The 26,399-nt window shown below is 37.2% G+C and overlaps 1 protein-coding gene and 1 pseudogene across 1 annotated transcript in view; one reads left to right on the top strand and one right to left on the bottom strand.

Annotated features, from left to right (window-relative positions):
* Tex11 (testis expressed 11) overlaps positions 1-26,399 on the top strand; it is a 245,179-nt gene that overhangs the window by 100,507 nt on the left and 118,273 nt on the right. The window contains exons 12-15 of the mRNA XM_034486384.2: positions 1,600-1,678; positions 13,449-13,600; positions 16,656-16,741; positions 24,473-24,610. Of these exons, the coding sequence (XP_034342275.1) occupies positions 1,600-1,678; positions 13,449-13,600; positions 16,656-16,741; positions 24,473-24,610 (455 nt within the window). The remainder of the gene's footprint in view (positions 1-1,599; positions 1,679-13,448; positions 13,601-16,655; positions 16,742-24,472; positions 24,611-26,399) is intronic.
* Positions 4,340-5,355, bottom strand: LOC117695494 (glyceraldehyde-3-phosphate dehydrogenase pseudogene; annotated as a pseudogene).

The following is a 26,399-nucleotide window of genomic DNA, read 5'->3' as shown; positions in this document are numbered from 1 at the left end:
TGGAGACTGTGCATGCTAGGCAAGTTCTCTTCTACTCAGCTACATCCCTGTCGGCCTATCCCTAGCTGTAGTCTGTTCATTTCTTTACAAAAGTAATTTCCTGTTAGAGTGATTAGCCTAATTGGAGGCATTTGACTGCTATTTTTATAGAAGAAAAGGTTCAAAAGACCTTTTTTGAGACAAGGTCTCACTTTATAGCCTTGGCTGCCTTAGAACTTGCTTTGTAGACCAGGCTGGGTTTGAACTCATAGAGATCTGCACATCTCAGCCAACTGCTGGGATTAAAGGTATGTCCCAAAATACCTGGCAAAAATTTTAAAGTAGACAAACTTTTAATTAGCAAAAGATATCACAAACTCATCAGAGGAAAATTTGGAAGATACTGAAGATATCAGTGGTCCTACCATCTCCTAGAACAGTGGGTTTTAACCTGTGGGTCAAACGACTCTTTCACAGGGTCACATATCAGATATTTATATTATGATTCATAATAGTAGCAAAATTTCAGTTCTGAAGTAGCAACGAAAGTAACGGTTGGGGGTCACCACAACATGAGCAACTGGGTTAAAGGGTTGCAGCATTAGGAAGGTTGAGAAAATACTGCCCTAGAATATAATCTTGTTAGCAAGGCTTGTTGTGTATTTTGTTTAGTGCTACATTCCCAATACAAATATAGTGACAGATTTAGAGAATATACTCATTAAACACTTGCTGAATTAATCATTAAATGTAAACATAATGTTTTTTTTAGCAATTTGATGATGTATTGTTAGGATTTTCTTAATCTATTTTGTGTGCTTTATAGAATTAATAATACATATAAATTTGTTTTAAAATTTGCACTTACTAGTAGTCTTAAATATTTTTATGTTAGTGTATAGTCATTGTTCCATCTTATCTAATACTCAGCAACATCTTAAACATTTATATGATAGTTTATTTCTACACCATAGTGGACATTTCACGATGGTTCCTTCCTATTTTATAGTATAAACTCTTTTAAATATCTTTTTTTCAGAAACTTTTTTCCATACTTTAGATGGCTTTTCAGAAGTATGATTTCTGAAGAAAGGGAATAACAGTAATAGGAATTGTCATTTACTTAATGTTTATTAAGTGCTAGATACATTGCTATATAATTTCCATATATTATCTCATGGAATCGTCTTGATAACATAAATAAATCTATAGTATAGTTATTACTTTATATGTGACAAACTAAAGTACAGAAAATGAAATAACTTGCCTATGGCTATACAGGTAGCAACTGGTATTACTTACATCTGACTTTAGATTCCAAACTCTTAATCAGGTGTTCTTAGCATAGGGTATTGCCAGATTGATTTCAGAAAATTTGCACTAGGTTAAAAGATGTCCATGTCACTACCCTTTGTAGTATTGGGTATTAACATACTATTAAAAGTTTTTTGGTGAAGTACTAGATAAAATATAGTACATAGCAAATTTTAATATGAATATTTCAAACAGAAAATTATTGAAAATAGTTAAAAACTTTCTATAAGTAAAGTTGATATGTTTTACTCATTTTCATTTTTTTCTTTGTTAATATGATTAACTAATTAGTATGTTTTTTGTTAGCTTCTAAGGAAATGCTATATCTTGCTGTGCCTTTGGAGTTCTGTCTGAGCATTATTCAATTCCTGATAGATAATAACAGGTATGGAAATTTGATTTTTCTTTCTATGATGAATAACTTTTCTATGATTTTTATGAACACATCGAATCTTTATATATTGTGTTCATTCTTATAAAACATAATATTATTGTTCTGATCTATATAGTGCTACTTCCCAAGTGATAAGCATGTGTATAAGTACTAACTCTGCTGTTTAATATGTGAAATGGAACATCTGTTTTGGAAAACAGTTCCTCAATAAGTTAATCATATAACATTATATTGCCTAGAGTATAATTAGCTCTTTGTCATTATACCAAATACTTGTTACAGACTCCTTATTAAGAAAAAGTGTGCCTTTAACTTACAGTTTGCTTAGTTTTGCAGGATTAGATTATGGCATTGGCATCACCTCAGTTCTGGTGAGGATACTCTTAACTGTATCACGTCATGGTGGATGGCAATGATGAGAGCATGTGTGGGTGCTAGCAATCATCTCTCAATACAGGAATCTGGAGAGGATTGAAGGGTCACTTTAGGCTTTCCTAATTACTGTCTCCAAAACTCCTTTCAGGAAAACAGCATTTCCTTGAAAAAAAAAAAAAAAAACAGTATACCCTTAAATGACCTAAGTACCTCCCAATAGATGCTACTTTTTCAAGCTTCATCCTGTGTCTTCTTAGGGTTTCCATTGTGATAAAATACGATGGTCATCTTAAAGCTTATAGTTCATCATCCAGGGAAATCAAGGCAGGAACTTGGAGACAGGGGCCATGGGGAGTGCTATTTACTGCTTTGGTTCCCATGGCTTTCTGAGGCTGTTTTCTTATAGCCTAGGTGTAGGCACCACCACAGTAAGCTAGGCTCTTCCACATCAATCATAATGAAGAAAATGGACCACAAGTTTGCCTACTGGCCAGCCTGGTGCAGGCATCTTCTCAACTAAGGTTCTCTCTTTCAGAATGACTCTAGCTTCTGTCAAATTGACATAACTAGTCAGCATAGTTTCTCAACACTGCTACTCGGGGGACTGAGACATCAACAAATGAACCTTATAGGGTGCAAACCGTAGCACTTAGTAATTCTACGCATGGGGTGTATACCACTGGCACAGCTATTCCCACTGGAAAAGGCAAGAGTCATAATGCCAGGCACGGCTGCTTGACACAATTCCAGCAAAACTGAGCCGATTGCTATAGTTGCTGTCCTTCTGTCTATAACTTTTGGGTTTGGGTCTCTGAATGTTGCATTCTTAGGAACTTTCTGCATTATGATTAATTTTATTTCTTTTCCTGAGAAAAATTATGTCTGAGTCTTTTTAGGAAAATCCTAAAATTAACTTTATCTGTCCACTATTTAGAAATCTTCCTAATGCCCTGGAGATCATTAAGCACAGATAAGAACATAGCTAGATGGGGCCAATTCTCTAGGAATCTTGTTGGGGTATCCACCCCTGAGCAAACTCAAACAGTATAATTGATACATGTCAAACAGAGACATCTGATAAACTCTGACAATCTCTGGCCAGAAGAATAGGTTACAGATTCAAGATCTCTTTTTATTATAGGCTTAGAGGTCTCTAGTAGGGGGTCATACAGGGTATGCGCCTGAAGAAATATAACACAGTAAGATAGAGTGACTAAAACACACTGTTCCTACTTGATAGCTTAGATGATGAAGCATATAGTAAAAGAAGTTAGATATTAATATTTGCTATTCATAAAAAACTGGTTCAGAGATTTTCTGTTTGTCTGGAATGTTTTTAAACAGCAAACATTGCCAGCCTAAAAATAGGCTGTCATATAATACATGTGTTTGCTCTGGAGGTGACAGTCTTTAGATTCTTTACATTGGAGTTATAGGGCTGATAAGAATAAGAGAAATATGCTCTTTGTATTTTCTAATTGTAACTCAACTTGTAACCTTGGACATGGAATGAAAACTCGAACATATATTCTGTACTACTTGGATAGTCATTAGTCTGCCTCTGTTCAATGACGCTTGTATAAATAAAGAAGCACCTGGCTGTTAGTCAGAACAGCAGAAATGCCCCAATTGCTAGTTAGAGCCATAGAAGCAGCCTGATTGCTAGTCAGTGAGCTGTGAGATTCCCTTGACCATCATGCTTGGTTCACTCCCTTCCTTTGCAGACTCCTCATCCCCTTTAAGGCCCGCCCTGTCAGCAAAGACTCTCTGACTCTCCTCTCTATATAGGGGAAGGTTCCCTGAGAAGGCCCCAGCAACTCACAATCATTATAAGCAAACATTCAATGACTTAGATAAGATGAAATCTCATAAAAGTTTTGTAGTTTTCTAATTGCAAAAGACGTTGAACATATTAAAATATATTTTCTAACCACTTGGCATTTCATCTTCTGAGAACTCCTGGTTAAGTTCTATACCCTAGTTTAAATTAGGTTATTTGCTACATACTAACCCTCAAGCAGATGAGTTTATTTTCATTCTTCTATATACAGTCATCTAGTTTGACCAATAGTATTTGTTGAAAATGCTTTTTTTTGGGTGCAGCAAACATTATTGATGATAGTTCAGAGAGTAGGGAGGGTTCCCTAGGCCCCTCCTGTTGTTATGGGGTCTGGGATGAAAATTGTGAGGGAGATGCTCAGTGTTGGGGACAGAGACTCCTCAGCAACCGAGGGCCTCTCTCTTGCTCTCAGTGTCCCTGCTGAGGTGGGTGGTCCAGGGTTTCTTACTCCTTGGAGGCCATGTAGGCCATGAGGTCCATGACCATGTTTCTGTAGCCATATTCATTGTCATGCCAGGAAATGAGCTTTTACAAAGTTGTCATTGAGAGCAATGCCAGCCCCAGCATCAAAGGTGGAAGAGTGGGAGTTGCTGTTGAAGTCACAGGAGACAACCTGGTCCTCAGTGTAGCCCAGGATGCCCTTCAGTGGGCCCTCAGATGCCTGCTTCACCACCTTCTTGATATCATCATACTTGGCAGGTTTCTCCAGGCGGCATGTCAGATCCACAACGGACACATTGGGGGTAGGAACACGGAAGGCCATGCCAGTGAGCTTCCCGTTCAGCTCTGGGATGACCTTGCCCACAGCCTTGGCAGCACCAGTGGATGCAGGGATGATGTTCTGGGCAGCCCCACGGCCATCACGCCACAGCTTTCCAGAGGGGCCATCCACAGTCTTCTGAGTGGCAGTGATGGCATGGACTGTGGTCATGAGCCCTTCCACGATGCCATAGTTGTCATGGATGACCTTGGCCAGGGGGGCTAAGCAGTTGGTGGTGGGGGATGCATTGTTGACAATCTTGAGCGAGTTGTCATATTTCTCATGGTTCACACCCATCACAAACATGGGGGCATCAGCAGAAGGGGTGGAGATGATGACTCTTTTGGCCCTACTCTTCAAGTGGACCCTGGCCTTCTCCATGGTGGTGAAGATGCCAGTGGACTCCACGACGTACTCAGCACCAGCATCACCTCATTTGATGTTAGCGGGATCTCGCTCCTGGAAAATGGTGGTGGGATTCCCGTTGATGACAAGCTTCTTATTCTCAGCCTTGACTGTTCTGTTGACTTTGCCATGGGTGGAGTCACACTAGAACATGTAGACCATGTAGTTGAGGTCAATGAAGGGGTTGTTGATGGCAACAATCTCCACTTTGCCAAGCGCAGGGCAGAAGGCAGCCCTGGTAATGAGGTATCCAACACAGCCAAATCCATTTACACCAACATTTAGCATTTTATTATGGGATGAGGCTGGCACTGCACAAGAAGATTTGGCTGTCTCTGGAACAGGGAGAAGCGGAGATCAGAAAATGCTTTTTTTTTTTTTAGTGTGTATTTTTTGCTTCCTTTCAAAAATTAGTGTCTGTAGGTATGTGGAATTATGTGTTGGTCTCTAATTCTATTGCACTGGTCAATATGTTTGTTTTTATGCCAGTGCTGTGCTGTTTTAATTTCTATAGCTTTGTAGTATAATTCCAAGTTTGGGATAGCAATACCTCCAGTAGTTCTTTTACCGTTCAGGCCTGTTTTGGCTATAATTTTTGTGTGTGTGTGTTTCCATATGAAGTTGAAGTGTTTTTTTTTTTTTATCAATTTCTATGAATAATTGTGTTAGTAGTGCACTGAATCTGTAGCTTGTGGTAAGATGGTGATTTTTGTAGTATCAATCGTACTGATTCGTGAGCATTGTAGTATTTCCATATTCTGGTATCATTTTCAATTTTGTTCTCCAGTGTTTTAGTTTTTATTATATATGTTTTTTGTTAGGCCTGTTTCAAGGTATTTTGCTTTTTTATTGTAAAATGCACTGTTTTTCTGATTTCTTTCTCAGTTTGTCTTTTGTGTATAGGAAAGCTACTAATTTTTGTCTGTTAATTTTGTATTCTCCTATATTGCTGAAAGTATTTATCAGCTATAGAAGTTTTCTGGCAGAATCTTTAAGAGTTTTTTAGGTATAAAATCATATTGTTTGTAAATAATTATACTTTGACTTTTTCTTTTCCTGTTTTTTATTTTCTATTTTTTTATTACTTTTATTTTCTTACAGTCCAGTCGTTGCCCCTCCCCCCCAGTATGCCACAATTCCTCATCCCATTCCTCCTCCCCGTGTCTCCAAGAGGGTGTCTTCCCTCCATTGCTGCCAATCCTCTCCACTCCCTGGAGCCTCAAGTCTCTCAAGGGTTAGGCACATCTTCTCCCACTGTGGCCTGACTCAGCAGTTCTCTGCTGTATATGTATCAGGGGCCTCATATCAGCTAGAGTGTATGCTGCTTGGTTATTGACTCAGTGTTTGAGAGATCTCGGGTCCAGGTTAGTTGAGACTGATGGTCTTCCTATGGGGTTGCCCTCCTCCTCAACTTCTTCCAGCCTTTCCCCAATTCAACCACAAGGGTCACCACAAGGAGTGTGGGTAATCGACAGCCTTATCTTGTTCCTGATTTTAATGGGATTACTTTGAATTTTTCTCCATTTAAGATTATATTGACTATGGTTTTGTCATATATAGCCTTTATTATGTTGAAGTATGTCTTCTCCAGTCTTACTGTAGAACTTTTATCATGAAGACATGTTGGTCATTCCAAAGGCATTTTCTTCATCTTTTGAGATGATTCTGTGATTTTGTCTAAGTCCATTTTTATGATTTATCATATTTATTTGTTGGAGTCTAGGAGTTGCTCCACAAACCATACAACACTGATCTCAGTCAGACAGGGATAGTTTATTGAATGCATACCCTAAGATTGATCGATCAGGGCCATAGCTCAGAATTTCGAGGCTGAGGCTACAACCCTGAACATTTTTTTCTATGCCATCTTATGAAGGCTAAAACTGCAAAACCACAATGAGCTCATATACACAAGTGCTGGAAGTGCTGCCTGATGGTTGGCTCTGACTCAAGCCATTTTAGATACAACAGTTCATATTGACCTTTAATTTGATGGGTTCTATGTGAAGCTTATAGTTGTGGATTTTTTTAAGTTTAACAAACCTCATAGAGAATATAAGAGGGTATGTGGTCAGCATGACCCTGCTCTGAGTCAGGTTTATTTTTCTGCATCAATGACTGGCAGGTATATTACAGCAATATGAAATAGCTGGTGGGCATAGAGCAAAATGGCTACAGCTATGCTAGGGGGCCAGGCCTCAACAATTGAGTTATATATTGTTATACCAACTTTGCATTTCCAAGATAAAGCCTATCTGATCATGGCAGATGATCTTCTTGATAACGTGCTTGCATTTAGTTTTTTATTATTTTATTGAGAATTTTTACATGTGTGTTGATTAGAGAAATCAGTCTGTAGGTTTATATTGTTCTGTCCTGATGTGATGATTTGTATATGCTTGGCCCAGAGAGTGGCACTATTGGATGTGTGTCCTTGTTGGAGTAGATGTGTTATTGTGGGTGTGGGCTTTAAGACTTTCCTCCTAGCTGCTAGGAAGCCAGTCTTCTTCAAGCTGCGCATTGGCTACATATGTGTGGGGAGGCCTAATCTAGTTCATGCTTGTTCTTTGGTTCAGACCCTGAGACCCTGAGAGCTCTAAGGGTCCAGGTTAGTTGACTCTGTTGGTCTTCCTATAGAGTTCCTAACCCCTTTGGGCCCCCAATCCTTCCTCTTATTCTTTCATAAGACTCCTCAAGCTCCACCCACTGTTTGGCTATGGGAGTCTTCATCTGTCTGAGTAGCTGCTGGGTGGAGTCTCTCAGAGGATAGCCATGCTAGATTCCTGTTTGCAAGCATAACAGAATATCTTTAATAGTGTCAGGGACTGGTGCTTGCCCATGGGATGGATCTCAAGTTGGGCCAGTTATTGCTTGGCCATTCCGTCAGCCTCCACTCCATCCCCTGTCTCTGTATGTCTTGTAATTTGGGGTTGAAAGTTTTGTGGGTGGGTTGGTGTCTCTATTGAACCAGTGGGGTTCCTGTTCAGCTACAGGAGATGGCCTTTTCAGGTTCCATATTCCCAATGCTGTGAGTCTTAGCTAAGGACACCCCATTGATTCTTGGGCACCTCACTTATCCAGGTCTCTTTCTTATCCTGGAGAAGACTCAGCTATACCACATCCAGCTCAGTTGGTATTTTAAATGGAAACACGTAACTTGGAAGGGGAAAGTGGTGGAGGTGATAGGGGAGGAATTGGAGAGGAGGTAATTAAGGTGGATTTGATAAAAACACATTATATGCTAGTATGAACAGTAAAATAAGTTTAAAATGTTAAACATAATTTAGTCAAAAGGGAAGTGTAAATTTAAACTACCTTGAGATTTCATCTCACCCTGCTCAGAATGGCTGTAGTTAAGTACCTCCAAAACTAGGAAATACTTGTGAAGTTGTATCAGGGAAAGGAACTTTTTTTCTTCATAAGTTCCTTGACCACATTTCTTTAACCAATTCTTTCCATATCCACCCTCTTTCTTTCCCATCCAACTTTGTGTCCTTTTTGTATCTCCATTAAGATTGATACACGATGCATATATAATCTTGCAAGTGTGGCTTTCTACAGGAGAATAGTCATCACATTCTCAGAGGAAATTAACCCTGTGGAGAAGGAACTCTTTTTTTTTGGGGGGGGGGGGGTTCGAGACAGGGTTTCTCTGTATAGCTCTGGCTGTCCTGGAACTCACTCTGTAGACCAGGCTGGCCTCAAACTCAGAAATCCACCTGCCTCTGCCTCCCAAGTGCTGGGATTAAAGGCGTACACCACCACCGTCCGGCGAGAAGGAACTCTTAAATGCTACTAAGGAGAATAGCCTAGCCACTGTGGGAATTAGTATGGCCTCAAGAATAAGTACACTTATAATAGAGATACCTGCATACCCATAATTATTACACCACTATTCACAATTGTTGTGTTTTGGACTCCATATAGGTATCTGTCAGTAGATTAACTGATAAAGAAGTGTGTTAAATATATAGAATGACTCTTACGTGGGTCTAAAATACAACCAAAAATTATGGCATTTTAAAGAAAATAGTTAAAACTACAGAGTATCTTTTAAGCAAAACAACCCAGAATCAAAGACAGTATATGTTTGTTTTCTCTCTGTGTAGCTATTAAAGAAAAACACATGAAAATAGAAGAGGACCAATAGTTATGTGGGTGGGAAGGGATTTAGTGAGGATTAATGATGTGATAAATATGATCATAGTATGTTATATGCATATCTGAAAACAGCATAAGGAAACCTATTTGTATAATTAAAATATGCAGTCTCAACTTACCCAGACCCCAGGGAGCTCCCAGAGGCTGAGCCACCAACCACGAGTACACAGGGGCTGGTGGCACAAATATAGCAGAGGTCTGCCTGGTCTGGCCTCAGTGGGAGGAGATGTGCTTAATCCTAGAGAGACTTGAGGCCCCAGGGAAGGGGAAGGTCAGGTGGTGGGGAAAGCACCCTCTTGGGGAGGAGAAATGGGATGAGGAACTGTGGGAGAGGGGACTGATGGGGTAGACAATGACTGAAGTATAAATAAATAAAAAATTTAAAAAAAAACATGCTTGTAATAAAACAAGCCACAAAGCCAGTCTAGATTCAAAGAGAAAATATCTTACCAGGATGTGAATACTAAGAAGCACAATTCGTTGGGAAGATATATTTAGAAAGTAGCTATTGCAGTGTAGGCTAGACACACTAGTCCCATCCCCACTTTGATGTGGGAATTAGAGGGATTTTCACTATGCTGATTTCCTTCTTTCTCATTCTTTCCCCCAGGTCTGCATCCTCTGCTTCTTATATAAGCTCAAACTGATCCCTTATATTGCTTAAAATTTTGTTTGACAGAAAAACCTGGGTTTAAATATAAGCACTCTAGATTGCTTGCTACACAATGGAAAATGGAATTAATGTTTGCAGGTCTTCTATAACCATAATCAATTGTTCTTATGTCCCATTAATTTCTGACTTAATCGATTTTTCTAGGCTATTTATTTTTGGTTGAATGAGTTAACTATTCAACTGTTTATTCTCTTTTGTCCCTTTTTGGTTTTATATTCTCATCCCTGATTTTTTTATCAGCCTAATTACATTTGCTTTTAATTACAGAAATCTTTCAAAGTTCCTAAGCACTGACAATATATTTTCCTAGTCTCTGGCTCTTCAGTGGATCTACACTGATATTTATTCTGTTATTTTCTTGAGGTAAATATAGTGAGATGGATGTAATTCTTTCTTTTTACATAAATAATTTCTGGATGAATATTTGACACAGCATGATGTAGTGTATCCTTGGTGTTTTTCAGAATTGACCCATATTTTCATTTTACAATCATCAGTACTAAGTCAGAATTAAAAACATCAGCAATCTGTTTAGGGCTATCTCAGAAACTGTTGGAAATTCTGCAGTTATGTGAAGCCAAAGTGTCTGGAACAGCTGGCTACACAGAAGTACCCCATTGCTCTCCTACATCCCCAAGTGGCTAGCTAGCATAGACAGAAGGTACCGTCCTCTATTGCTGTCCATTGTTTTGTCTTGAAACATGGTCACTCCCTGAATCTGGGGCTGGCTGTTTCAGCTAGACTTAGTGAGTGGCCAGCAGAAATTCTAAAAGATCCTCCTATCTCTGCTACCCCCTCAGGTTACTTTTATAAATTGTGTAAATTTTAGATACCAACCTCATATTGAAATGTGATATGAAATATTTCCTCTTACTTTGTGTATTTCCCTTTCATTTTACTAAATGTTTCCTTGCTTTATAGAAACAGTTTAGATTTGTATAGTCCTATTCAGTTAGTTTGGTTTTGTCTATTGTTTCTTTTATTATTATTATTCATTCCATTAGTTTACATCTCAACTGATATTCCACTTCCCAGCTACCCCTACACAACCCCCCCCCATCCCACATCGTCTCCACATCGTCTCTTTCCTTCCTTCCCATTGCCTCTATGAGGGTGCTCCCCCACCAACCCCACTGCTCCAGCATCCCCCTATGCCGGGGCATCAAACCTCCACAGCACCAAGGGCCTCCCCTCCCATTGCTATCAGACAAGGCCATGCTCTGCTACATACATATCCGGAGCTATAGATCCCTCCCTATACACTCTTTGGTTTGTGGTCTAGTCCCTGGGAGCACTGGGTGGTCTGGCCAGCCAACATTGTTCTTCCCATGGGGTTGTAATTCCCCTCCACTCCTCCAGTTCTTCCACCAGCATCATTGCCAAGATCAGTGTCAGAGATTGTTCCTTATTTTATTACTTTTAGTTGTTTTATGGCTTCAGATATTATGCTTAAATCTTTTAATACATATTGAATTAATTTTTGTGAATATTGTAGGATAAAGGTACAGTTTCACCTTTTTTAGTGTGAATAGCCATTTTTCCAACACCATTTATTGAAGCGACAATATTTTCCTGCTGTTTTATGGGTACTCTTACTAAAAAGAATGACGTTTTTCCTTGCCTTTCAAACTTGTTTATTTTTCTGTTTCAGTATGATGGTAGTATCATACTGTTAGGAATGCTATACCTTTGCACTGTAGTCTGAAATCAGGAAGTATGATTCCTCTAACTTTGTTTTTAAGATTTATTTTTATTTTGTTTATGTGTATGTATGTCTGTGAATGTATGCTACAAATGTGCAGATGCCTCCAGAAGCCAGAAGGTGGAACCTAGTTCCCTGGGGCTGGTTTATAGGCAGTTGTAAACCTCCGAACTTGGGTGCTGAGAACCAAGTTTGGTCCCTCTGGAAGAGGATGAGTCTCTTTCAGCTTCTGAGCTGTCTTTTTAGCCTTTGATTTTTATTTTTATAATTTTGTTGGTCACTTAGGTTCATTTTTAGTTCATAAGATTTTAATATTACTATTTCTACTTCTATGAATAATGATAAAAACAATTTGATAGAGATTGCTGTCAATTTGTAGATTTTAGAGGGTAAGCATAAATATCTTAGCATCATTAATTTTTCTGATCTATGAGAATTGTATGTCTTTCCATTTATATAATTTATAATTAGTCACCTTAGTTAAATTTATTCTTAAGTATTTTACATACCTTTAAATGCTATGGTAAAAGGGAAATACATTTGTTTCACTTGCAGGATATTTTATTGTGATACAAAAAATTTTATTGAGTTTTGTATATTTTATTGAAGTAGCTTCTTGTAATTGCTTGTGCAACCAGAGAAATTTTAACTGTAACATTTATGTCTTGCATCCATTTTATGGTTATTTTTTGTATATGATACAAAGTGAAAGTCCAATTTATTTTTGAGAGTAATAAATATCTTCCTTTTTCCCTATTTGTTGAAAGACTTGTTTCACCATAAAATGGCTGTAGTATCTTCATCAAAAATCATTTAGCTGTATATGTTAAGGTTTATTTCTGTGTCCTGTATTTTATTTTATTGGTCTATCTGTATTTATGCTGGTCCTATACATTTTGGCTACTGTATCTTTGTAGTAAGTTTGACATTAGGAAGCGTGAGTCTTCCAACTCTGTTCTTTGTTTTCAAGATTGTTGTGATTATATCAGTCTTTGAAATGCTGTATGAATAGGCACTGTCTTTTTAAAAAGCTGTTAGTATTTCAATGGGTATTTCATTAAATATTTCATATATGTTGAGTGTATTTACATTTAATAATACTGAAATATAGGCATAGTGGCTCATGTACTCCCAGAACTTGGGGAATCAAGATAGGAGGATTCATGTGAGTTTAAAGCTAGCCTTGGCTACATAGTAAGTTCAGGGCAAGCTTGAGCTACACAGTGAGACCTTGTCTTGAAAAGACAAATGAACAAACAAATTAATAAGAAAATGTTTAGCTGGCAATAGATCTCAACAGGTAATTCTGCCTAGCTTGAGGACCTTAGCCTACATGGTAGAATGAGAGAACCCACTCCCATAATTTGTTCTCCCACCTCCACATGCATTCTCTGACATGGGTGCATATATTCTCTCCCTGACATGGTCGAATATATACTCATTCTCATTCTCTCTCTCTCTCTCTCTCTCTCTCTCTCTCTCTCTCTCTCTCTCACTCTCTTCATTCTCATTCTCTCTTTCTCTCTCTCTCTTTCTCTCTCTCTCTCTCTCTCCCTCCCTCTGTCTCTGCCTCTGTCTCTCTCTCTCCTTCTCTCACTCCCTCCCCTCTCTTTCTTCCTCTCTCTTCCTCCCTCTCTCACACTCACTCACTCACTCACTCACTTATGCGTGCACACATAAATAAAAAATGAATAAAGTGTTACTATAATGAAACAATTTATTACAGACAAATAGGCATTTAATGGCATTAACTAATTTGTTTTAGCTCACATTGAAATTATTTTAATCCCATTGGTCAAAAACCAATTCTATTTACACTGCTTAAAATTATGTCTTTTTGGGCAGAGTTGCTGTTGGGTTTTGCTTTCTGAGGATCGTCTTTGATCATTTTAAGTTGCCAGAAGATAGGAAGAGAATTCTGTTGTTCTACATTGACATGCTTTTACAAAAGGATCAAGATGTGATTGCTGAAGAGAAGATTAAAGAACTTCTTATAGGTCAGTGAGATTCTGCATTTTCTGAAAATTGTTAATTTACTTATTATTTTAAGATACATGTCAGAGCAATGGCAAAATTCTCAGGTCAACCGGTTTTCCCATTCCCTTTCCCCTCCTCTCCTTAAAGTTTTTCTACAACAGTGTGACTATATAGAGGTTACAACTTTCGTGTACTATAATGAACAACTAAGCAAAAATGACAAAATACCTTTAAAATACAGACAAACCTCTGAGCTTAAAGCCCACCTGTAGCAGAAAATTGTGAGGTTTATAAACCCAAGTTCATGTTTCTGATTTGACTTCAGGTTAGCTGTGTGCCTTGGGGCAAGTCAGTATCTTTGGATGCTGGCTTTTTCAACTGTAAAGTGAATATTGTGAACCAAATTCTTGCTTTTAAAGCTTTTTAGCGGCAACATAATTTTGTCATGCAGTCTTACATAAACATCTCTCAGACAAAACAGATTTGATTTTCTGTAGTTAAAGCAGAGATGTAGAACCACCTCTGCTCAGCATTGCCCTAATCCTCCACTCTCTACATAGACTTCATAACTTACAGAGTGCACATAATATAAGCTCTGTCTTGGAAAATTCTCTGCCTGACCTCATCTGGAGTGATAGTCACTAAATGTTAAGAGGGAGATTTGTTCTGAATGGTGGCATTTAAGGTAATGTGTTGCTTCTATGATATTGTACTGCATTGTGTAAATTTGTATTGTGTGATCATATTTTCATAAAAACAGACATTAATAGTTCCCAAAAGGAAATCATGCTTTTTGAATTCTATTTCCTATGAACTATATTTTTCTAATGTCACCCAGATTTTCATTGATATTTCAATTACTTTTTGAATTCCCTTTTGATAATCTTGGTTATCTTGTCCTTGTCATTTTAATGATATCATAATACAAATAGAAACGATCCACAAGAATATATATAGCTAACCTGACTATATGGCAGGAAAAGCCGCATTTTTTTTTGTTTTTGTTTTGAGGTTATTCTTTGGAAATGCTATGTAGATACAGAAATAAAAGAATTAGAAAATAATGTATAGGTAGATAGATAGATATAAGAGAATCTCTCTCTCTCTCTGTGTGTGTGTGTGTGAGAGAGAGAGAGAGAGAGAGAGAGATATGGAGGCTAGAGCATGATCTCAGGTGTCATTCCTCAAAAGTTATTCCTCAAAAGATCCCACTGGGAACTGGGACTTACTAATTCAGCTAGACTGGCTTGCTAGGACCTGGGTTTGCCAATTCAATTACACTCTTAAACTCCAAGGATCCTGCTTGTCTAGCTCCCCGGTACATGCGCAGTACAAGGGCATGCTACTACACTTGGCTTTTTATGTGTGTGGGATCCAAACTCAGGTCCTAATGCTTGCATGGCACAACCAGTTGACCACTTTACCAATTAGGCTATTTCTTCAGCCCTAGACAAGTTGTATATTTCCGAAACAGCGTTGTGCTGTGCTACTCAATCTAGACTCATGTGAATCATCTGCTCCCTCAGCCACTCAACTAGCTGAAACTACAAGTGTTTTCCCTATTGCAATAACGTAGTAGGACAATAAAATGCAATTGTTTTCTGATGTTGACCTTCAATGGCCAAGAAAGGTTACATTTTAAGTAAGACAACTTAGGAAGTTAGACATTTATATGTTATGTTTATGTGTATACACACATACACATACACACACACACACACACGTGTAGTGCACGTGTGTTCAAAGGCACAAGATCCAGAGTGCAAGCTCAGTAATCTTTCCTGAGACCCTGTCTACCTGCCTTTTGAGACAGGACCTCTCATTATCTAGGAGGAAAGTGAGCAAATTAGATTGGGCTGCCAGTGAGCTCCAGGGATCCACTTTTCTTCTCTTCTCCATCACTGGCATAACAATCATGTGCCACCATGCCTCACATTTTATATGAATTCTGGAAATTAAACTCTGCTTCTCATGTTTACATAGCCAGTACTTTACTGACTATTATTTCCCTAGTCCTTGACTTTCTTTTTAAAGGACAGAAAATTGTCGGCTAACTAAAAAGTTGATTTTACAGAATAATTCATTTCTTTTCTTAATTAATCATTACATATATTTACATCTCAAATATCCCTCTTCCCAGTTACTCCTCCACAAGCCCCCCCATCTCACAACCTCATCCTCCCTCCCCTTTGTCTCTATGGGGGTGCTCCCCCACCCACCCACCCTCTCCCGCCTCATCCATCCAGCATCCCCCTATGCTGGGGCATCACAGGACCAAGGGACTCCCTTTTAATTGATGTCAGACAAGGTTAGGCAGAGTTTTATTCATATAATCAAGGTATTATAAACTTTTAAGGAGACATTAAGTAATTGGTTACTCTTACATACCGCATTTTTAAGCCACATGTGCTGACTCCACTGGTGAGTCAAAGGATTAGTGTTCTAATGAAGACATTTGCGAAAATTGATAGCTTGTGCCAGAAGGGCAGATGAGAAAGGGGTATAGAATTCTGTTGCAGTTTACTTTAATGTGCTAATGTATTTGAATCCTGTAAGTGTCTAGACCAGAAATAATCAAACACAAGTTACAATTTAAATGAATAAAGTTTATCTGTAAGTGCGGTCTTAAAGTACTTTTTTAAAAGCTTTAAGTTATAATTGGCCTTTCTTGTGACCTTGATCTGATCTTTTTAGTGCATAATAGTATGAGCAGTTCTTATTAATGATTTCTGACATTGCTGTCTGCTCATTCACAATAACCTTATTAGGCCACCGAATGGTGATCTAATTTGGAACATGAAAAGTAAGTTAAAAAGAGACTAGGCTGGGAATCTATCGGAGGCTGTTGGGAGAATTCCAGTGATTCTAGCAAACTCTGATTAGATTATATAACCAGTTGTAATGGTAAACCAAATTGAAGGTGAAACCTTGTCTGATATGATTGGTTTATAGACATTACTTAAAGATGAAGTATAGCTATATGATTAAGTCTGGTGTGTATACATTTAACACTGTTTAATTCAATGGATCTAGATTCTTTTTAGAACTTGTTTTTTGTTTTTGGGTTTTTTTCAGAACACCAAACAAGAAGTCGACTTACAAGAGATTTAGTGAATTGGTTACACAGCATTCTGTGGGGAAAAGCTGCCAGAAGTGTTAAGGTTTGGGAATAACCTTTTCAGTCATTGTATTCTTTCTCCTTTGCACCAAATAAAACACTGTTGAGTATAAAAATCATATAGAACAGGATCTGGGAAATGCAGATCAGTGGCAGAGCACTTGTGTAGCATGTGTGAGACCCTAGATTCTATACTCAGTTCCACATAAGCAAATAAACAGCTAACAAACAATATAGTAATAATACCTTCATAGTTTTTATTTTTAGATATCATCTATGAATTAAATATTCATAATGCAGAATGTCAATAGGTATTGTGTGACCATTTATTGAAAAATAGTAAGTCATGACTCTTCCCCATTGTGAACTTTCAGTAAAGGGAAATGACATTATTGATAGGAGATTAATTTAATGTGAGAGATAAGGAAGTTGTGAAGGAGTGTTCCCTTTAAAAAAGTATTGATGCTTTAAAAAGTAGCTTTAAAAATTATAAAACAATTCTGATTTCCTGTAGAAATATTTAAAACTACAATTGGTTTTTAAAAGCAAAGTAACAATCATTCTTTATTCCATCATTTAATAATTTTTAGCTGTTGGTGTACATTTATGTGCCTGTGTGTATAAAATGCAATATAGTTTCTTTAAAAAGCATAAGTTATTTAGTACTTCTATTTTCAACCAAAATATAGCAACAGGGGCCTATTTGTGTTCCTACTTAAGAAAAACTCTTCCCAGAAACACAAGACAAAGCTCCAGACACAGTGGCAGATACCTATTATCTTATCATTCAGGAGGAGGAGGCAAGTAGATACCTGGTAATTTGAAACCAGTTTAAACTAACATTGAGAGTTCTAGGCCAGACTGGACAACCTAGTGAGACCTTGACTCAAAAAAGCAAAATGAATCCCCCCACCAAAAAAACCCTGAAATACATGAAAAAGTCGGTTTGTTGGCTTTGAATATCAGACAATGGCAAATGATCGTTGGAAGATAAGAAATAAGGTAAGAAATTCAGCTATTTGTCTGCCTTCAAGAGTTTGCTGACAACAGCAGATGAAGGGGAGCTGACAAGCATTCTGATTTGAAGAGGTGGAGTGGAAAGTCTTTGGAGGCTAAGACATCAAGAGTTCATAGAACAGGCTATCAGAGGAAAAGTGCATAACAGAGAGACCCCATGATCAGAAGTTCCTGTTCTAGTGTTTCATTTAATCTAGTACCAGTCACAACATAACACATGGAGTAAAAGAATCTCAAATCAGAGGAGTAGCTGTCCAAAACGATTATAGAGAACAGTACTAGACGCTTATATGGGTTTGGGAATAGAACCTATCTTACCATTCAGGCTGGTTCATGGAGAGTTAGATTAAAAACCACAGAAGGTACGTGTTTCAATAGTTCCATAATGAGCCAATTTCTAGAATCAACTAAAAACCATGTAAGTATATGTGAAAGTATCAATTTGATTCCAAGTAGCTTCATTGCTTCAGTCATACTTAAAAGTATTTATTGAATACAATGCTGTTCATCACCCAACAGAATGAAGTTCAGTGTTTGAAATCCAGTAAAAAAAAAAATCATTGAGCATACAAAGAAGCAGGATTACAGAACCCATAATGAAGCGTACCAACTACTAATTGAAACCAATCAAGAACTGATATCGAATTAGCATTAGCCTCCCTCCCTCCCTCCCTCCCTTCCTCCTTCTCTCCCTCCCTCCCTCCCTCCCTCCCTCCCTCCCTCGCTCCCTCCCTCCCTCCCTCCCTCCCTCCCTCCTTTCATTTCTCCCTTCCCTTCTTAATTTTGAGACATCTTACCATGTAGCTAGGCTGGACTGAAACTGACTGTATAACCCAAAGTGGCTTAAAATTATTGGCAATCTTCCTGACTCAGCTTTTTTTCACTTGGAAAGTGAACCACTATACCTAGCTAAAGTAGTTCTTATAGTTATATTCTATACACGTAATAAGTTATTTAGAGACATTTAAGAAATGAAAATGTTCAGATACAATTTATAGAAATGAAACACACACTTTATAGACAGAATATTGCATAAACATCAGAGAACAAAATATTGGTGAACTTGAAGTCATAGCAAAGAAGCAGTCAAAAGTTAAGCACAGACTAAATATTAAAAGCATCATTAACCTAAGGTAATCAAATATATGAGTAATTGGTATTCCCAAATAAAGAGTAAATATTTGAAGGAATAATAGCTAAAAGCACTCAAAACTTAATGAAAGACTTAAATCCATAGTAGAAAATCTTAATAAATCCAAAATATGAGAAACATGAAGAAAATTTTGCTGAGACACTTAATATCATTGCTCAAAATCATCATTAAAGAGATTAAAGCACTCAAAGGAAAAGCATACCCTACATATAGAAGAACAAATTAAAAACATCATTTGAAGCAAGTACTCAGTAGGCTAGTAGAGCATCTTTAAAAAAAATAGAAGAAAATCTGTCAATTCAGAATTCTATACCTGGCACAATTTTTAAATGAAAGTGATTGGTGTGAATATAAAATTGTGTTGGCACTACTGAAAACTGTATCAATTTCTAAAACTTAAATGCAGTGACATATGAATCAATGAAAAACCTGGCTATATATCTAAGAGAATTAAAAGCGTAATCTTGAGATGTTTGTATGTACATGTCCATAGAAGTACTATGCACACTATTGAAAGATGACCACAGCTCAGATTTTATTAAGAGTTAAATGGACAATCCAATTAAATACTTATATACTCTAGAATATTATTTGACCCTAAAAAAGAATTCTGAATTTTCAATGTAAAGAGTATATTTATATAAAAATATTTCTATGTAACACAATACAATGAATAAATACAATTATTTTTTAAAATTGCACCTGCTTTTAAGAATTCTTCCTTTAAATACTTGTTTTAATTGGCAAAGGGTAAAGGATTGTGATACATCCTACAGTGTGAGTGAATCTTGTAAGTATTATGCTAAGTGAAGTAAGCTAGTCAAGGAAATAGTATTCAGTTTCACTTACATGAGTTATGTGGAGTAGTCACATTCATAGAGATGTGGCCTACAATGGGAGTTTCCTGGGGTTTGGGATGAGGTAAAAATGTGGAGAATGAGTATAGAGTTTTATTTTATTTTATTTTATTTTATTTTATTTTATTTTATTTTATTTTATTTTATGCTGATATTGAACTTTGGCCTTGTGCATGCTAGGCATGGACTCTACCTACAGCCCTCAGACTTTCCCATTTTAAAAGATGGGTAAGTTTTGAAGATTGGCTCTGTAATATGGTGAATATATGTGACACTAGTGACCTGAATTGTTAAAAATAGTTAAGATAGGGATTTGTGAGGAGGAAAAGTAGAAATTTCACCCAAAGGATACATAACAAAATCACATTTCTCTCTTTTAAAAAGTTATAATAATAAATTTTGTTATTTATTTTATCGTGATTAAAAGTAATCAAAATGAAATCCAAATGAAGACTTCAAAATCTTCAAAAGCTAAGATAACTCAAGTACAGAGCCACATTATGAACAAGTCCTTTAAGCAGGACACTGAGAACTAGCTAGAAATGATAGATCTATACAAAAGGAAGAACACCAGAAATGGTAAATACATAAATAAACATATAAGATAATTTCCCCTTATAAATATTTCTTTAGGGGTGGGGCTCAATTGGTAAGGTGCTTGCCATGTAAGCACGAGGACCTGAGTCCAACACCTATGTCAATAAAGAAAAGGTCAGGATTGTAATTGCTGGGCAGATAAGACAGGTGGATTCCTGGGTCTCTCTGGCCAGCCATTATAGCCCAATCTGAGAATACCTTGTCCTACTGAGAAATCCTGTCTCACAGAACAACCTAGATGGTTCCCAAGCAATGACATTGATCTACGTGTGTGTGTGTGTGTGTGTGTGTGTGTGTACATACTAGCTCACATGAACACTCACATACACACAGAAATAAATGTTAAAAGATGGTTGCATAAACAGAATAAGATTGTTTTATGGGGTTTATAACATATATAGAAGTATCATGTATCAAACTGTACATTATACACACATACATAGGACAAGAGGAGAGATATAGAGTTTGGTATAAATTTCTTATACTGTGTGTGTATGTATATATGTGTGTGTATATAAATGTTAATGGTATAAGGTTCTTATACCATATAGTTGAAGATAGACGATAACTTAAACATTAATACAATATACCCAAACACAGTAAATGAAGTTCTAACTCATATGTCAATAAAAGAGAATAAAAAACAAATCATAAGAATATTCATATAATCCAAAAGAAAAGAGGAAAATAGGAAATAAACATTAGATGAGACAGACGCTGGAGAAGATGGTTCACTGGTTAAAAAATATTTACTGTTCTTGCAGAGGACCTGGGCTCAGATCCAAGCACCCATATAGTGACTCACAGGCATTCTAAGGTCCATTTCTGGCACCATGAATACCAGATATGCATGTGGTACACATACATACTTGCAGTTAAAACACACATACACATGAAAATTTTAAAGTCAATTTAAAGTTAAATGGAACAAAAAGAAAGCAAATGGCAAAAAGCTGGGCAAGGGATTATGTATGCTTGTTATCCTAGCAATCAGGAAGCTGAGGCAGGAAGATCACAAGTTCTACACCAGCCTAGACTATATAACCAACCATGATTCTCTCAAAGAGAAAGACAAATAGCAAGATGATAGATTTAAATGTAAGCACATTAAAAATAATATTAAATGAAATAATCATGCTAATCCAGTGACAATGTACATATTGTCAAGTTTTTTTTATTAAAAAGCCCAATACCCACATTTACATTCTTAAAGGTTCAAGTAGGTTTCAAGCAAAGGGATGAGAAAACTCCTTTTTAAATATATATATATTTTAAACTCCAGATTTTATTCCCCTCCCAGTCCACCCTGTGACTGTTCCTCATCCCATACCAACTCCCTGCTCCCCTGTTTCCACGGAGATGTTGTCATCCCCAACCCCACCTAACCAGATCTCTAAACTCCCTGAGGCCTCCAGTCTCTTGAGGGTTAGGTGCATCTTCTCTGACTGAACCCAGACCAGGCAGTACTCTGCTGTATATGTGTTAGGGGCCCCATATCAGCTGGGATATGCTGCCTGGTTGGTGGTCCAGTGTCTGGGAGATTTCGGGGGTCCAGGTTAATTGAGATTGCTGGTCTTCCTACAGTGTCACCCCCTCCTCAGCTTCTTCCAGCTTTTCTCTAATTCAACCACAGGGGTCAGCAGCTTCTGTTCATTGGTTGGGTGCAAATATCTGCATCTGACTTTTTCAACTGCTTCCTGGGTCTTTTGGAATCAGTTACCTATATATAGGTCCCTTTTGTGAGCACTCCATAGCCTCAGTACTAGTGTTAGGCCTTGGGACCTCCCCTTGAGCTGGATTCCAATTTGGGCCTGTTGCTGGACCTTCTTTTCCTCAGGCTGTTAGAGAAATAGTATTAATTGAAAACTCATCACAACCAATTTCAAGACTTGTCATATAGCCACAGTATTTCTCTATAGAATGTGTTAATACCAAAGCCAAAGACATACATCAGTAGAAATAAAGAACCCCAAACTAATTCTACACAAAAGTTTAACTTTTTTTTTTTTTTTTTTTTTTTTTTTTTACCAAGTATAGAAGTAATTCTATGGAAGAGAGGTCTTTAAAGCTAATGTTACTGGAGCAATTGGGCACTCGTCAAAACCATTGAAAATGGACACTAAAAGATAGAAACATAAATTACACAAAAATATGTTCCAATACAATAACTGATGAAAAAGATGATTTAAGAGTTGTCAGGGAAGCACAAATTAAAACCCTAAAAAGATACTACTTAGAATTATCAAAATTTTTGAAAAATAAATATGCAAAATATTAGAAGGAACTGAAATCTTTATTGTTGGGCTATGAAATAATACAAACAGTTTAGGAAGTAGTTTGGCAATTTTCTTAAATATTCACCCCTTCGTGCAATTTATTCTAACCCCATGTATATACTCAAGAGAAAAGTAAAGATCCATGCAAAATGTGCATGCAGGAGTTAACACATACAAAAACTTAAACAGAAAAGTAAGTTTATTTGTGTCTTAGTTATGGTTCCTATTGCTCTGGTAAGACACCGTGACCAAAGCAACTTGAGGAGGAAAAGATTTATTTTACTTATAGCCCATCATCCTGGGAATTTGTGGCAGGAATTGAAGGTAGGAATTGAAGGCAGGAACCTGGAGTTATGAATTGATGCCAAGGCCATGGAGGAATACTGCTTAATAGCTTACCCCTCATGGTTTGTTCAACCTTATACCACCCATGACCATCCACCTAGGTTGGCACCACCATCTATAGAATGGTCCCATTCACATCAATCAAGAAAATGCATCACATGCTTGCCCACGGTCCAATCAAATGGAAGCATTTTCTCCAAGTTCTCTCTTCCAGAATTACTCTAACCTGTGTTAAGTTGACAGAAAAACACTCTGGCACTATTTGTAATATTTGAAAATGGACCCAAATGTCCATCGATAAGTGAGTGTATAAGCAATCTGTCTTATGTCCATATAATGAAATATTACTTAGCAGTAAAAGGGAATGAATTATTGATACGTGCAGCAACAGGGACTCATCTTGAAACTATTTAAGTTGAATGGAAGAGGCCAGACCAAAAATCCTTATTACCTGGCAAGCATGAGGTCTCAGGGTTCAAGTACAGTGTTGCAAAATATGTTGTGGTAGATTTTGTAGGTAGGTTAAAGATGAAAAGGAAGGATTTGAAGATAAAAGGGGGAAAATAGGAAACAAGAAATTAGATTCAAGACAAAGAAGTAGAAGCATATGGAGACATATACATAGCTTATAGTGCAAACCAAACCATCACTCTTTTTTTTTTAGGCCTTCTTTATTTCTGTACTGAGAAGGTAAAAAGTTTCTTCTGAATCATCTCCTTTCTCCTTTTGATTCTGTTTCCCCTCCCCCATTTCACATTCAATTGTGAAGAATGTAATTTTATGTTCAAATAGTTAAAGCCAATGTTTTACCTTCCTAGCATAGCTGTTTCTTCTTTAGTCATTGCTTAAAAGACAGGAAGCCTCTATAGGATACAGGAGACTCAGTTACCTATATAGTATTTATAAATAATCTGTTTTAGAGTTAAATAAGCCAAGCTATTTCTATTAGGTTGCTACTAATAGTTTCTTATCATTGAAAAATTGACAGCAACAAAATATTTTTACAAGAATACAGTTGCATTAATTTTAATGGGGAAAACTGGAAATCCACCAAATTATGAAACTAAGAAAATAATACATTAATTAGACTAATATTTTCCTTTAAAATTAGTCACTGAAAACTATAATGATGTAGATTAATATGCACATAAGATTTAATGGAAAGAATAAAATATGAAATTGTATATAAGCTGTGATAACTACAATTTACATATCTAAAAGGATCAAGTTAAAATATAGAGTCTTCATCCTTTGAGTGAACAAATAACTTTTATACTTTCAGTACTGGGGACTTGACCCTATGCATGCTAGGCATCTACTCTGTCACTGAACTTTAACTCTAGCCTCTGAACTTTGCAATGAGTAGGAAACAGAAAAAGAATTAAACACTTAGAATTCAAGTGAGTAGATACTGTTTTTGCTGTCTAAAAAGTAGAATCTGTAACAAATTGTTTACCACTAGAGGGTAGTTGGGAAAATTTAAAGTGAATTTTGAAAAAAATCTGTGATTTTTTTTTTTTTAACTTTAGGTCCACAATTATGCCAGTGCCCTGCACTGGTACAGTTATTCTCTGAAGTTGTACGAGTGTGGTCAGTCGGATCTGGATTTGGTCAAGCTGAAGAGGAACATGGCTTCCTGTTACTTACCTTTGGGACAACTTGATAAGGTGCTTTCATTTACTTATTCTATTTTCAGAGGCAGACAATGTTCTGTACAGAGTGGCACTTAGGCGAATGCATCACTCTGATCTCAAAACTACTTAGGGTGGCTGAGAGTGAGTGCCTCAGGATGTGAACAAGGTCAAATTGACATCTTTTTGATGTGTGTCCTGCAAACATGAAGCAGAATTTCCCAAAGGAGAGAGTATTTTGGAAAGTATTGATTTCCTTTACTTACTGTTTTTACCATTTTTCTTCTACCGTATTCTGAAAGGCTATTTGCTGCTAACCATCTGCTATATAGTCCTTTAAAATAGACTAGCATTTGATGGTCTACATTTTTTAGGCATCCATTGACAGCAGATACTTGCATGAAATAGCTACTCTTTTAGTTTTAGGTTATTATCTTGTCTTTATAACCACTCCAGAAAAGTTCAGTGCATGACTCTTCATTAGGAAAAAATATAGAAGCTAAAAGATAAAAAGATTTTATGAATGATGGGGCCATTCATATTTCTAATAGCATGTGAGACATTTTTTCCTTTGAACATCATACAGTGTGCACACAATATGGGGTATTGGTTCTTAAAAGAACAAAAAATGAGAAGGACAAGTATGCACTCAATCGAATATGAAGGTTTTTGTTGCCTTTCAAGTTTTACTGACAGCTTTAGGAGAAATTATATGAATAAGGGTAGTGATTTTGTAAGTTTTCTTTCAAGGTCTGTATATTATTAGGGTTTTCTAGAAAAACAGAACCAATAAAATGAATACACTCATGGATAATGATCTTCATACTGGAAGCTGGCATTCTGGCAGCTGCTCAGTATATGAGGCTAGGTGTCTCAGAACTCCCAATCTGATGCTCAAGGCCTTAGGTCATCTGAAAAAAATTTACCAGAAGAGCAATACACAAGTTGACTAGGTCCAATCTTTCCCTACAAGAAACTGAAATTTTTGTGTGGTGCTTGAGTTTGAGCTCAGAGCTATACGTATACTAGGAAAATGGCCTGCCACTGAAGCACATCCCCAGCCTGAAGCAACACTCCTTACATATCTGACTAATGACAGGATCCGTTCTAGAGTCAGTGCAGAACTGAACCTGTAATTGGAGTTCAATTGTTGTTAGCAAAAAGGAAAAAAATAATCAATCAGGAAACCAGTATGTCTTAATAGCATGTATTCCATGTCCAACTGTGTAATTTAATGCCATATAGGTAGGGAAGCCAAAGCTTATTTTGAAATGTTCAAGGTAACTGTGTTTGTTACTTAGCATATTTTTCATCTCATTCTTCCTGACTTCCTAGCAGACACTGTTTGGATACCTTGCATATGTAAAGAATACATTCCTATATAGTAGGACATATAAAAAGGTAGAGGTTGGAGGGAAAGCCATCAGTACTTTGCCATCCCCAGCTTGCCATTGTCTAACAGGTTTTTAAAATATATGCTTACTATTTTATTTTAGTTTTAAATCATTTTATTTATTTACATTCCAAATGTTGCCCCCCACTTTCAGGTTGCCCCTCCAAGAGTTCTTCCCATTCTTACTTCCTCTTTGCCTCTGAGAGGGTGCTCCCCCCTCCAACTCCCACCTCTTATGCCCCCTCCATCCTTCTTCCTTGGGGCACCAAGCCTCTACAGGATTAGGCACATTCTCTCCCACTGAGGCCAGACAAGACAGTCCTCTGCTACATAAGTGCTGGGGGCCATAGACAAACCCCATGTATGCTCTTTGGTTGATAGCTTAGTCTCTGGGAGTTCCTAGGGGTCCAGGTTAGTTGACATGTGGTCTTC

This window comes from Arvicanthis niloticus, chromosome X (genome assembly GCF_011762505.2).
Source record: "Arvicanthis niloticus isolate mArvNil1 chromosome X, mArvNil1.pat.X, whole genome shotgun sequence".
NCBI lineage: Eukaryota > Metazoa > Chordata > Mammalia > Rodentia > Muridae > Arvicanthis > Arvicanthis niloticus.
Note: the sequence above shows the minus strand (reverse complement) of the source record. Positions and strands in the feature narration are given on the sequence as shown.